At 45.0% G+C, this 14,925-nt stretch overlaps 2 protein-coding genes across 3 annotated transcripts; one reads left to right on the top strand and one right to left on the bottom strand.

The window, feature by feature from the left end:
- On the top strand, positions 4,552-7,098 carry LOC8055132 (protein HAIKU1). The gene is made up of 2 exons (XM_002464828.2): positions 4,552-5,880; positions 6,504-7,098. The coding sequence occupies exon 1, from the start codon at positions 4,800-4,802 to the stop codon at positions 5,757-5,759; it is 960 nt and encodes a 319-aa protein (XP_002464873.1). The 5' UTR covers positions 4,552-4,799; the 3' UTR covers positions 5,760-5,880; positions 6,504-7,098.
- On the bottom strand, positions 9,849-13,919 carry LOC8055133 (WEB family protein At3g02930, chloroplastic). Of its 2 annotated transcripts, none has more exons than XM_021457859.1 (3): positions 13,638-13,919; positions 12,835-13,123; positions 9,849-12,744 (listed from the first exon to the last, which is right to left on the bottom strand). In XM_021457859.1, the coding sequence occupies exons 1-3, from the start codon at positions 13,655-13,657 to the stop codon at positions 10,201-10,203; spliced, it is 2,853 nt and encodes a 950-aa protein (XP_021313534.1). In that variant the 5' UTR covers positions 13,658-13,919; the 3' UTR covers positions 9,849-10,200. The 2 variants fall into 2 exon arrangements, with proteins under 2 accessions (XP_021313534.1, XP_021313525.1); XM_021457850.1 differs by lacking the exon at positions 13,638-13,919 and having other exon boundaries at positions 9,849-10,040; positions 10,164-12,744; positions 12,835-13,629.

The following is a 14,925-nucleotide window of genomic DNA, read 5'->3' on the forward strand; positions in this document are numbered from 1 at the left end:
GACCTCGAATGCATCGTGTTATCTAAAATTTTATCATAAATACACTCCTTATGGAAGATATCTATACACCCACAAATTAAGTGCACCTTCTCTAATTTACTTTAGCTTCGCCACTATTACAACTTACACCACCTCTCACATGGTAAACAAGACCAAATATTTGTTCTATTCATGGCAACATATTATTGTTGCTCCAAGCTATAAAATCCCAAACAAAGCTTATAGACCAGATGGTTGGAGAAGTACATTGTGATTGAACAGGCTCAAGAGTGTTCACGTCGGAGCCAACCTTGAGGCGTTGTTGAGTTTGTAAAGGAGCCATGATCCTTGACTTGCCTCAACATGGACTAAGGGGTTGTTTGGTTGCTACCACAATTTATCACACTTTACTTTAGGTAAGTTTGATTAAGTTGACAAGTGTTTGGTTGACAACTAAGTTTAAGCATGATTCTTTTGGGCTCCACATGTCATAGAGTTAAAAAGTATGGTAAGATTCCTTTAAATATGACAAAGTGTGGCAATTAATTTGCTAGTACACTTTTTGTGGCTTGCCACACTTACCTAAAGTTAGTTGTGGTAGACTATGGCTAGCAACCAAACATCCTCTAATATGACCAACAAATCATCGAAACACATAGATATTTCTTGTACCATCCTCTTGTGTGGTTTGATCACTTTACCCTTGGCTTCATTTATTTCTAACGAGTTTGCCTATGTTGTGCCTTTATATAAATTTTTAATTAGATTATTTATCCCCCTATAGCCATCCAAAGATCTATTTAACCCCTATCAACAAAAAGGGATGAGAAGGGTGTTAGGCAGTCCCAACATTAGGCCCTATGCTTTAAGAACCATCTCGTATGTGGCAGAATACATAAGTCAATCATGGTTGTCAACACTTGCTAGCTATCACAGTAATTCGGAGAGTACACCTCAAACATAGATAAATTATATTTTAGACACCACAATATACTAGTATATGTTAGTATTGTAACCTGGATCCCTATGATAGATTAGAGCACTCAATATGAACGCGGTGAATCTGTGAATAACAAGAATAAGAACTAAAGTTAGGAGGTGTTTGGGACTGCTCTGCTACACTTTTTTTTAGCTCCGCTCCACGTTTTTTAGCCAAACGGTTTCAGCTCCACGCACTCAGTTCGAAAAAAAAAGTAGAGTTGTGAGAGCATCTAAAGAGGAACTTCACGAACTCCAGTTTTTTTTGAGCATGCTCCACGGTGAAGTTTATAGAGCAGAGTTCGTGGAGCAGTCCCAAACACCCCCTTAATGAACCAAAGTAATCAAATTACCAAAAATAGTCCCAAATGTTTATTCGAAGCAAAGCTCCTTTGAGATACAAGTTGGAGAAGAGACCGGTAACCACAACTCTTCCTCCACAAATCCCCTCACTCTTTCTGGGTTTTCTAAGTATTACGATAGGGCTTTGCCGTGTTATCAAAATCTGCCGCCTTCTTGCTATGCTTTGCGTCGAGCTTCTAAAGTGTTATTTTATAGCATCTTTATGTAAGTTCTTTACAAGGGTTAACCGACAGCAGTGTGCCGCTTGCCCACTAGCGATTGGAAGCAGCAACGGTGGACCGTTAAATTTCAAAGAATCGTGAATAGTTAAAGTTTTTCCAAATTTAACTAAAATTATAAAAAAATTACAAAGATTTATGATATCAAATAGATATACTATGAAAATATAATTAATGAAAAACTTAATGATACTTAGTTAGTACTATAAATATTATTATTTTATTATATAAATTTAGTTAAATTTGATATTAATTTATATTTTAGGATTGGAGGAGTATTATTTTTCAAAAGTAATATTTTAAAGGGTCAGTCCCTGTATATCCATAGTAACGAATAGGGCCTTGTTTAGTTCACTCTGCAATGCAAAAAGTTTTCAAGATTCCCTATCACATCGAATTTTGCGACACATGCATGAAGCATTAAATATAGACGAAAACAAAAACTAATTACACAGTTTGTCTGTAAATCGCGAGACGAATCTTTTTATTCTAGTTAGTTCATGATTGGATAATATTTGTCAAATAAAAACGAAAGTACTGCAGTAGCGAAATCCGAAATTTTTTCGAAACTATTTCGAAACTAAACAAGGCCTAGATTGGATTTGATACGTGGAACTCAGGAGGCATCAAGTGGCCAGTAAACGTGGGCTGCTAGTTGAGTTGCCCTCACCCCACGGGCATGCCGACGCGCACGCTACTAGTAGTAGCGCGTTCACACTCGCCGTCGAGGCGACAGGGAGTCATGGAGAAGACAGAGAACTGCGGCGTCGGAATTAAAATCATTATTAACTAGTAGTAAATAACCCGTAGGCTGGCTGGTTTGTGGTTTAGCTTCCACGTAGAGTCTCCTCGCGAGGTCCCACTGACATTCTACTAAATAAATACACTGATGAATGTGATGTGCTGTACAGAACTCAGCGAATCGGTCAGCAACACCTCAGCATTGAGCATGCGGCAACGAAAGCGTAATATACTCGCTGTTACCTGTTGCTCATGGTCAGTGGTCGCTACCCTCCATCATCATCATTACCATAATAAATTCACGGTTGCTGCTGATAATTACAGGAAAGGACAGGGCGAAAGCCGGGTGAAGGTGAAGCAGTGCCAGTGTGCCACTATGCCAGTCCAGACTCCAAAATACGTATTGCAGCGGAGGAAACGGACTCTCAGACGTGGGATTAGGGTTGTAAGTGGTATAGATAATCCTCCGCTCCAATTCACTCCAAATCCGAATTTTAAGGATATAGATAAATATTTTTAATATTCATGTGGATATAGATAATCCGAATCCGATTATGAACGCATGCGGTATAGGATATGGGATTGGTGAAATCCGACGTATATGGATTATCCGCTAATTGAACACAGATTATCCGACGCTTATAATAGGATATCCGAATGTTTTAAGAAGCACAAGTGAAAAGAATATAAGTCAGGCTAGCCTCTGACACAAGCATTATTATATTATTATAGCCTACAGCAAAGCTTGTCTAATGAAGGAACTCTACCAAAGTGAAGGACTAGTAAAAGGCAAAAAAAGACAAAGTTTTGCCTAATTAAGAATATTTACTTATTTCACACATTTTTTCTACTCTTAAATTCAAACGGCTAACTTGTATTAAATTTTTTAGATCTAAAATCAAGTAGTGGATTGATGGTGATTATTTTGTGTTGCACAAACGTTTTATAATAATAAATTGTTTCTTATCATAAAAAACATCATGTAAGCACATATTATCCGACTTCAAAAAGTTTGCTTCCTCTCCTATACCCGTCTGAATCTGTACTATTTCCGACATCTAAAAAATCTGAATCCGTATCTGAATCCGAATCCGCGTGATATCCGATTCGCTCCAAATCCGATCAAGAAAAAAAGATTAGGGCCTTGTTTAGTTCACCCCCAAAACCAAATTTTTTTTCAAGATTCTCCGTCACATCAAATCTTGCTCCACATAAATGGAGCATTAAATATAGACAAAAATAAAAACTAATTACACAATTTACCTATAAATCGCAGGATGAATCTTTTAAGTCTAGTTACTCCATGATTGAATAATGTTTGTCAAATAGAACTAAAAGTGCTACAGTTCCGAAAACTAAAAAGTTTTCGAAACTAAACAAGGGCCTTGTTTAGACTGAAATTTTTTTGTATTTCGCTACTGTAGCACTTTTGTTTGTTTGTGGTAAATATTGTCCAATCATAGACTAACTAAGGTCAAAAGATTCGTCTCGTGATTTACAGTCAAACTATATAATTAGCTTTTATTTTTGTCTATATTTAATGCTTTATACATGTGCCGCAAGATTCAATGTGATAGAGAATCTTGAAAACTTTTTGGATTTTTGGGTGAACTAACAAGGCCAAGGGTCTAGGATATGAGAAAAACTATTATCCTATTCGATTTAGGCCTTATTTAGTTCACTCAAAAATCAAAAACTTTTCAAAGTTTCCCGTCATATCGAATCTTACGACACATGCATGAAGCACTAAATATAGATGAAAATAAAAACTAATTACACAGTTTACCTGTAAATCACAAGATGAATCTTGTAAAACTAGTTATTTTATAATTAGATAATGTTTATAAAATAAAAATGAAAGTGCTACGGTTTCGAAAATCAAAACAAGGCCTTAATCCGTTTTCATCCCTACTTGGATCGGTATGGGGCAGTGTGAAATGGTGAAGCAGAATTGCCAGGTCTGCTGGTCCTGCTGCCACTCGGGCCTTGTTTAGTTCCAAAAAATTTTGCAAAATAGGAATAGTAGCACTTTCGTTTGTATTTGACAAATATTCTCCAATTATGAACTAACTAGGCTCAAAAGATTCGTCTCGTCAATTCCGACCAAACTGTGCAATTAGTTTGTATTTTCGTTTATATTTAATACTCCATATATACGTCTAAAGATTCGATGTGATGGGGAATCTGAAAAATTTTACAAAATTTTTTGGGAATTAAACAGGGCCTGGATCCATCGGCGGCAGCGGCACACACATAGGCAAAGTCAAGCGGGCTGGTCTCCGTCGCCCCTGAAGCAAAGCAAAGCAAAGCAACCTCCACACTCGCTCCGCCTCCGCTCCTCCACTTGCCCCCTCTCCTCTTCCGTGCGCGTCCCGTCCACCGCCCCCGGCTCGCCCTCCCCCCCGCCGCTTACGCCACACCCAGCCCAATCAACTCGCCGCGGACCGCGCCCATGCCCTCACCCCCCTGCTCCTCCCAAAATTGACCACCGCCTCCTCACACCCCGATCCGTCCGTCCCCATGGATCGCACCACCAGCAACAGCGGCAGCAGTAGCACCACCACAGCCGCCAGCCAGAACCCGCACCTCGGCGTCAACAAGCTCGGCCGCTCCATCCGCAAGGCCACGCCGCCGCCGCCGCAGCCGCAGCAGCAGCCCGCCGCCAACCGCCCGCCCCAGCCCCAGCCGCAGGTCTACAACATCAGCAAGAACCAGTTCCGCGACATCGTCCAGCAGCTCACCGCCGGCACACCGTCCCCGCCGCCGCCGCAGCACCACCACCAGTTCGCCCACCGCCCGCCGCCGCCGCCACCGCAGTCGCAGCCCAAGACGCCCTCCATGCGCCTCCAGAGGATCCGCCCGCCCCCCATCGCAACCCCCGTCGCGCGGCCCCCGCCCGTGCACCCCAACCACCACGCCGTCCCCCACAACCCTAACCACAACAACCCCGTCTTCCACCGTCCGCCGCCGCCGCAGCCCCAGCCGCAGCACATGCCCGCTCCCGGACCCGCCTGGGCTGATTCCCCGGTCTCCGCGTACATGCGCATCCTCGAGAACTCCCTCTTCAGCGCCACACCGCCTGGCGCCGCCGCCGCTGCCGCTGCCGCTGCGGCTGCAGCAGCTGCGGGACAGGGGCCGCCGCCGCCGCACCCTCACCACCCCCAGCCTTCGCATCCTCATCCCCCGCCTCCGCCGCCGGTGCCGTCGCCCGGGATACTTCCTTCCCCAAGCGGCTTTCTCAACCTGCTATCGCCCACGCCCAGGTCGCCCTACCCGCTACTCTCGCCGGGGTTTCAGCACCCGCCGCCGCTCACGCCCAACTTCCCCGCGCTGTCTCCGTTGCCGGGGACCGGCATCCTTGGCCCAGGGCCCATGCCGCCGCCGCCGTCGCCGGGTCTCTGGTTCCCGCAGTCGCCGTCTGGGCTCCTTTCTCCATCAGGCTTCTTGCCGATCCTTAGCCCAAGGTGGAGAGATATATAGCAAGGCTGCCTCTGACGGTCCTGAGCAAGGCGGCCGTGTAACATTTGACGGTAGGGACATAGCCACGGTGAGGTCAGTTGGGTCGTCCGCCGGAGTTGGCTGGAGAAACACACACACACAGGTGGGTTGTAACTTTGGACACCGATATTTGTTGCTGCTACTTACTGCTTCTGTGGATGATTAGTCAAGTATGTCTGTCTGTAAGGTCTTGGTAAAGGAGATTGGTTATATATTTGTAATTGTATAACTGGGGAACATTTCAATTCATTCACTTTTCTTATTAGATGCAAATTCTCAAGAGATTAAACTGGGCTTGTTCTAGTTTAGATTTCTCGAGTGACTAGGCTTGGAAATCTGTAATTGTAAACCTCTAGTTCATGAAAGATTAGCTCTTTCTGACAAACCTCAAACTGATGGGTATTGTTGGTCTCGTCTGCCTATTAAGGCATGGAATGTTCTCCATGTTCTTTTTTTTCCCTTATATTACTTATTGGTTGAGAAGATTAACTTCCTGGACATAATCTGGTCAGAAAATCACCATCAAACAAATGTTGTTAGTTATCCCTATAATGAACTACTGAAGGGCTTAGTCTTTAAGATTGACACACTATTGTTATGGTTATAAGTTACTACTTACAGGATCATGCTATCCTGTGCTAATTGTGCCCATATATGATACAAAGGTTGCTCTTTTGCTCATTTTGACAGTAGCATTTTATGATTTCTGAATTGGGTCATATGCAGTTCAACATGGCAATCGACATAAGCAGCACTTCTCGGCAGGGACCACATTGTATACCTTGGCCTTTGGATTTCAGATAGAAAATATTGGCTCCTAGTTACTGCCTGGGCTAGCATAGGATAAGATAATATTGTCTTATGCCTATGTCAGGATATTAAAGGAAATCTATTCACATTGTTACAGTTGTACAGACTTTGTATGCGTTACTAGCTTATTTCCTTTCTTACCTACAATAGTGGAAGTACCCATAAGTTTATGCAACACCATAATTGGGCACACACTCCTTTTGTAGCATATCTTTGAAATTTTTCAATGCCCCTAATTGTCATGATTGATTTTTCTTCAAGTGGTGTCCTTGATGCACACTATGCTTGGAGTCCCCAAAGTTCAAGTCTTTTTCCTAGTGGGAACTCTCAGGCTATCTGAATGGTCTTCTGGGTTATGATGAACACCATGCCATGAGTTCCAGAAATCAAATGTCTTTCCATGTAGGAGTTCTCATGCTTTGTATATCATTTTGTAGCTATATGCTGTGTGGCATATTATAGTTTGTTTGTGTCCTCTGTTTAGAATTAATATACGAAATATTCTACTCGACCCCCTTGGTATCCAGTGCTAAAGAGGGAATAATCAAAGGGTGGTACTTGTTGTTCCAACTAGTATTATTTGTGCACAGCATCTTCTTCTAATTATTAGGTATTGTTTTTGTACAAATGTTCTACAAATACTACTCTAGAGACCATTGCGGAAGTTATTTCTGCACTGTTTCATTTTGTAAGTTACCCATGTGTGAAAATATATACAATGATTGTATGTAGCAAGTCGATCCTTTAGATCTTACTGAAATGTTTGAGGTATTCCCTCCTGCATCTTTAGAGGTTCCACTGGACTGGACACTATGGTTTGCATGTTGCTGATGAACCGAGAGCAGCTACCAATTCAAATCCTTGCACAATTGTGATACTTAAATGACTACTTATAACAACATTCAGGATGGTTTATGTGCAAGTTGTCTGTTATTTTCTTGCATTATGCCCCTTTCCACGATATTGGTGCTCATGATATTGGTGAATCATTTATGGATTCTAGATGGTCTACTGAAGTTTGTGCTCACGTCCAGTTGGTGCTTACGGATAGAGAGACTAGTTCTGGATAATTTTAAGTGTTTTTTTTTTGACATTTGTTAATTTGATCTGTATGAAGTCCGACCTTTCATGGGATTTAGTGGTTGGCAAGCATGTGTCCCATGTCTGTTATCTTTGGTTGACTTGGAAGCATTGAGAATGGTATGGATATGCTTGAAGTGTTCTCACACCCTTCATCATTTTCTTTGTTTTATTTGTCTCGCAATGCAAGCTGTACCCTCAGGAAAGGGAAAAAAAAAGAGTGTGACAAAGGCATCTAGCTTGATTGAGTTACTTGTATATATAGTGGATTTTTTTCAATGCACTTCCTTTTAATTAAATTGCTTGTGCGTAGCATGCCCGCGTGTAGAGAAAGCAACTCACAGCCGAAAACTTGGGAAATTAGGTACAAATTTCTGCAGCCAAGCAAGGAACTGATGTGATGTGGCATATTCCATTTAAGGCATTGTTTAGTTTGCAAAATTTTTTGTTTTTGTTACTGTAGTATTTCGTTTTTATTTGACAAACATTGTCCAATCATGGAGTAACTAGGCTCAAAAGATTCATCTCATAAATTACAGATAAACTGTGTAGTTAGTTTTTATTTTCGTCTATATTTAATGCTCTATGCATGCGACTAAAGATTCGATGTGACGAGGAATTTTGAAAATTTTTGTAAACTAAACAAGGCCTAAATGCAAAGGAATTTTTTTTTTTTTGTTTCCCTTTTCTTCTGTCGTCCCCACGGACCGTTGACTTGCATGGAGCTGGAGCCTGGAGAGCAGCGATGTTCTGGCTCCTTGTGTCTTCTGTGTGGAGAGGGAGGGTAGATTGGATCTGGTCATTGGTCAACAAAATCTGAAACCATCGACCTCTAGTTACTGACAGATGCAGGCCGGCTTGCAGATCTCTGTTGATGTGGCATTAAGGTCGTATTTAGTTTCCACTTGAAAACTTTTTGTCCCATCACATTAAATGTTTGATATATAAATATAGATTAAAAAATAACTAATTATACAGTTTACATATATTTGATGAGATAAATTTTTTAAGTCTAATTATTCCATGATTGAAGACTAATCGCTACAGTTACAAATATGTTATAGTACGTAAAAACTTTTTTTCGCGAACTAACTGTGTAATTGAAAAAAAACAAAGCCTAATAATTCAAAGTAACTTGAGTGGCTGTCATGGTCTCATCATCACTTGTTTACTGCACTACGTACTTGTTTACCTGATTATACCTCGTCGCCTCCCTTTTTCATTTGTTCTCCGGTAGAAATCGGAGGGCACTTCCAAAAGAGACCGGAGAATATTAAGCAGCCGATTCGAGTGTGACGACAGCGACGCGCTTTTGGTCCACACACACCTATCCGTCCGCCATCTGCTTTTGTTTGGCCGAACCTGCAAGAATTTTAGCACATGGATACGTAAAACCAGTCCTAATCTGTGTAATCTTTACTGATGATATACTTTAATCTGGATTCGATAGGAACTAGTAGAGCACAGCACTATGAAAAAAAGGGTGCTGGGAATCCACAGGATATTTGTGTCTTTTCCCCCCTACAACGGTGTATACTCCTACAGTTCTACATCCTAACAATAATAATAATATCTTCAGTCCATCCATCCAGCCGCTATTTTTGCAGGAGACGGAGGACGGCGACGTGCCAGCCTTATGCTTGTGCATCTCATCTGCCTGAGTGGGCGCCGGAATGGTGAGAGCGATGGCTGCTTGCCATCTCAAAACTCCTCAAGGGCCGCCGCCTGGAGCTGGTCGCTAGCTGGAGCAACAGCAAGCCGCCGGCTGGCTGGCAGGTTGCCCGTGACAGCGACACCAGGCGCCAGACGGGCCGGAGGAACAACAGCGACAGGACGCAGCCGTGCATATGATCTCGTCTGTGTGCCATGGTAACCGACGTCTCCTCAAGCTCTACCTTCCTCCACCAGTGCACCCCTGTCTGTGTTGCACAGTCACAGACCGGAGGAATTCGATCGTTTTAGGTTTTGGCTGTTGAGTTTTTATACTACTTCATCATAGTTCTGAAATGTTTTGGCTAATGCAGATGGCAGCAGCTCTCTATGATAGATAGTAATATGATAGACTTTGTACTGTTTCTTTAGAGATTCAGAAATACACACCATGATTCAGCAACATTAAATAGTGTGAATATGTAGTATCGCTAGCTTTAGTATAGATAGTTGTCATAGCAATCCAGAGCATCATTCAGCCAGGTACAGACTTTGATAGTAATTGAGTTGACATTTTAACAACCAAAGAATAATTGCTGAAGGATGTGTAGCATAAAAGTACAGAAGAAACTAATTGGAAGGAATGGATTGCAAGTCGCTCTCTTGAGTCTTGAATCTCTGGCCACTACAGATCAGATGCCGTCTCCTTTAGGCTCATAATAACTGCAAAAATTGTTCATAAACCAACAAACCTAATCACATACTCATAATTGTATAAAAGAAAAGGCCTTTGCTCAGGTAACCATATACTGATTTTGGGGGCCATCAAACTGGAGGTGCAATTACCCGCTGTCACTGACACGTGGGTCTGAACCGCCGGTAGCTAGGAGTGAGAGTGACTGCTCAGCTTAGTGAAGTGAGCTTTCTTCTTCAGTAGGCTCCCGAATTTCTTGAGCAGAGCTTTCTTCTTCTTCTGGACGACGTGCTGATCCCGGTTGAACGATGATGTCGGGCCATGGATCAGCAGTCCGTTCATCTGATCCACCAGCGCATCGTCCCCCGGTGACTCGACATCGTCATCGTCACCGTCACTCGTCTCGGAATCGTCGTCCCTCTCTTTGGACAGGTCGTCCTCTATGATCTTGCTGTTCTCCAAAGCGTTGGCGTCCACTGCTGATACACCGCTTTCCTGCTCATGCTTCACCAGCTGCCTGATCGTCTCCACTTCGACGTGCTTGATATCCTCCTTTGGGTTTTGGATGATCTCGCCATTGTTGTCGTCGTCTCGGACATTATGATGCATCGGCGAGCAGATCAGCTTCAGGAGCACGCTCGGTTGCTTCTCTGGGCTCCTCGTGACCGCCTCCGCCGCCGCCCCATTCGATAACTCTCCTCCATTCCTGGCCGTGGCTTCTGATAGCAGCACGGCGAGCTCATCGATCTTCGCGTGAGCAGCCGCTTCTCTTGCTCGCATCTCTTTGTTCTCCTGCACAATGCTTGCCAGCTGCTGCTCCTTGTCTTCCAGCGCCTCCTTCAACCTTAGGCTGCTGATCTTTGCCTCCTCCGATGTCAGGTTGGCCTCGGTGATCTTGGACTCGAGCAGCCTCAGCTTGTTCTGCAGCTGCATCTTCTCTTCCTTGGCAGCCTTCGCTTCGCCCTCCGCGGCTTTCAGTGATTCCAGCGCATTGTCCATTTCCAGCTTGCTTTGCAGGGCCTTGGACTTGTCGGTGCTTTCTTCCTCGGTTTTTCTCGCTGTCATCTCTCCAAGCAACTTAGAGACCTCACTAGCTTTTTCCAGTGCGGCGCTCTCTCTTAGTCGCAGCTCGGTGAGCTCATGATTCAGAGCAAGCAGCTCCTTGTCCTTGGAGGTCAGCAGGTCTTTGAGGTGCGAGCTCTCTGCCTTCGCGTCCTCTTCATTGTTCACTGCTGCCTGGACTTCGAGTTCTTGCAGCTTACTGAGCAGCTGCGTCTTGTCTGCTCTGAGCTCCTGCACTTCGTTCTCTGCAGCTCTCAGGGACTCCGTCAGCCTGTTCAATTCCAGCTGGATGGAGCTTGTTCCATCATCAGATCTCTTGAACATATCAACAAACCCAACCTCTTTAGATACCCAATCATCCTTCGAAATCTTTTCCTCTGCATTCTTCATCGCCGCCTTCAGCTCTGACATCTGAAGCCGGGCATCGTCTAGCTCTGCCTGTTTCGCGAGCACCCTTTCCTTGGCCTCTCTTGCCTCCGACGACACTTCACGCAGCGCGGCAGCTAAATCCTCTACAGCCTTCTTCACCTTGTCATTCTCTTCTCTGGTGTCGGCAAGCTCCCTGAGCAGCCTGTTCTTGTCTTCGGTGAGGTGGCCGACCTGCGCGCTGGCTGTCTTCTCGGCGCCGATGGCTTGCTGACGAGCCTCGTGCAGAAGCTGGTGTTCAGATCTCAGTCCATCAATGGCCGCATGTAGCTCGCATGCCTCCTCTGTTGCAACGTCGAGGCACCTGCTGGTCTCGAGGAACCGTTCCTTGTACTCACTCGCTTCCTTCTCCAAGGCGGTCACCTTGGCTTCGAGCTGGAGGAGCTGTGACTGCTTGTCCTGGAGCATGGACGTGCGGTCCTCAAAGCTGTTGGTCAGTGACGCGAGCGACTCCTCGTTGCGTTTGCTCAGCTGCGAGGCGGCTTCGAGGCGAGTCTCCAACGACTCCGCCTTGCTCTTCCACTCCTCCACCGACCGGCTGGCGTCCGCTTCGGCCCCCCTGGCGTACGCGACGTCGACCATGAGCCCCTCCACCTCCTGTTCCGCTTTGGCGAGCTTCTCCTCGAACTCCTTGGCCTTCCAGAGCTCCGCCCTCAGCGCGGAAGCTTCAGACTCCAGCTTCTCCATGGCTTCCGCGGCTTCTTTGGCTTTGTTCTCCAGCTCGGTGTCAAGGCGGGATTTGAGCCGGGCCACCTCGGCCGTCAGGGCCTCCGCCTTCTTGGCGTTGCCGTTGGCGATCTCCTGCAGCTCGTCCGCCTGTTTCAGAGCCGAGGCCTTGGCCTGCGCGGTGGCCGACAGCTCGTCCCTGACGGCCTCGAGCTCCCTGGCCGTGGCGACGAGCGACGCGACGTCCTCGGCGTGGCGATGAGCGACGCTGTCGTACTTCCTCCGCCACTCGCCCTCCGTCCGCTGCGCCAGGTCGATGGCGGATTGCTCGCGCTCCGTGGACTTGAACCGCTCCAGCTCCAGCGCCTCCTCGGCCCGCCGCTGCGCGAGCAGCGAGTCCTCCAGCTTCCCGTGGGCGTCGGCGGCGAGGCGCTTGGCGACGGCGAGGTCCTCGAGGATCTGAGCCCTGTCATTCTCGATGGAGGCCAGGTGCTCCCTCGCGGTCCTGAGGTCCTCCTGCACCAGGGTCAGCTGCGCCTGCAGCTCTGACGTCCTCGCAGCCCTCGGCTGTCGTTGTTTCTGAAACCGAGACGTGCATACGACATGAATGAGAGACGAATTTGCTAGCGCGAGATGATGGATGTATTGTATTCTCGCCTTGTCTCTTACATCGGTAGTGCTGACGCGGGACGACGCCGGCGACGCCTTGAAGGATCGGCGATCTGCCGCTCCTCCCGGCGATGGCTTCGTCGTCGTCGTCGGCGTCTGCAGGTCGATGGACGCCGTGGATCTGTTGAGAGGGGTGGCAGCACCAGCAGCATGGTGGTGCAGTGGGGAAGGCACGCGATCCGCTGGCTTGCTTGTTGCAGGTTTTGCGAGCCTGGCGACTCGAGGTACCGACGTAGCCCTGCGGTTGGATGGTTGTTTGTGGTTCGAACCTTCAGAGAGACCGCTTGGACTGCATTCAGCAACACGCGTACCCTCCATTAGACCATTTTACTCTCATGCTTACAAAATGATGCAGTTGTGATGTCGTCGCCCTTCCAGAATATTTCATTCTACTCTAGGCATGTGCAAGTTCAGAGCTGCATAAACGTCGGCTGAGCTAGCTATCTAGTAGAGGTCAGGAGGAGCTCCAAGAACAGCATTTGTCTCTGTATCAACATCATCGCGCGCGTGCGATGATTGAATTTCAAGGGCTAAAGATTGGTAAAACTTTGTAATATTATTTGTATGGTCACAAGCATCTCACGATGTTGAGATCGGGATATTTTTCATTTTGCTTGATGAAATAAACTTCCCTTTATCTAAAAAGTTTGTGATTAGCAAGACAAGTTGGCTTAATTATGAGCGCTAGGAAACGCATAGAGAGATGCAGCATTTGTAAGAGCAAGGCTGTCGGAGAAAAGAAGATACAAGTAGTAATTACTGGTAGGAAATAAAGAAAGGTGCAGGGGATGATTCTTGCTTACTTGGGTTTGGAGGCCAGCATTGTCAGATGCCAAGTGCACCTGGGAGCAGCAGTAGTTTCTTAATGAACTGCTTTCAGGTTCAGGCTCCAGGACTTGGAGAGAAGAGGGGTAGGTGATAAGGAGGAGCCGGAGGAAGAAGAAACCGAGGGGGTGACCAGACCATCCATGATGGTTGATGGTGGAGGAGCAGATGCCAGATGGGGATGATCGTGCAGTTCATGCATGCTCAAAGCACACTAAAAAAATCCGTGTGGCAGGGCGACGTGCAGGGGAGTTCTTCTGAGCATGAGCATGGGCACTGGATTAATGGCAGCCCACTACATACTGTACAATACAAGTTCTTGTTTTTTGAGCACGAGTGACATGAGCTTTCAGGGCCTCCAAGGGCTGGAGAGGTTATTCCCGTGGACGCTGACCTTTTCTTACACTCCTGTCCCAATAACAGTGCAATTCTCACCTTTCAAGTGGTCAAATAAGTTGTTTGACCAAATCTACACTGTAAGATGCAAACATCTACGGTACTAAATAAGTATATTTTCATAGTAAATCTAATTGGAGACATAAATATTGATATTTTTCCTATGAACTTAATCAAAGTTAGAAAAGTCGACTTGTCTGAAACCTAGAATTGCACTCTTTTGAGACGAGGGAGTAGGTAATTCTTGAGCAAAACATTTGACGTTTCCTTCCTCTGTTCCACGTTTATGTTTCTCATGCACTTCTCTTATATGTGAGGTGCTTAATTTTTTTTGTTCTTGTTTAGGCAAAATACAATTATGTTATTATTTGGCTATATAAAAAACTTGTGAATTGTATCTTGCTTTAAATTTTACTAGTTTATAAGATTGTTGTCTACCTAATTAGCAACTCCAAAATTGATGTCTCAAAAAATTGAAAATTGAAAAAATAAACATCTCAAAAAATCTAGAAAAAATATCTAAGACGTTCTAATTATTGTCTAAACATGTTTTGAAAACTTTTCACAATAGAAAAACATAAGACATAACCAGCATTAATGCATTCAACATTAACGTATGTTTCATTCGTGATGGTTGATTTTCATATTTTTATAGTGCAAAGTTTTTAAAACATATTTAGACATTGATTACAATGTTTTGAAATTTTCTAGATTGTTGTGGAAATTTTTCTCATTTTCGTAGAGCTACATATTTATTTTAAGCTTCTAGATATATTTTCATGACCTCTAAATATTTTACTTGGATTCTTCACATCCTAATATGTCTTTATGATTTTTTTTCAAAAAGTTTATAGGGTTGGAGACATCTTC

This window comes from Sorghum bicolor, chromosome 1 (assembly GCF_000003195.3).
Source record: "Sorghum bicolor cultivar BTx623 chromosome 1, Sorghum_bicolor_NCBIv3, whole genome shotgun sequence".
NCBI classification, from domain to species: Eukaryota; Viridiplantae; Streptophyta; class Magnoliopsida; order Poales; family Poaceae; genus Sorghum; species Sorghum bicolor.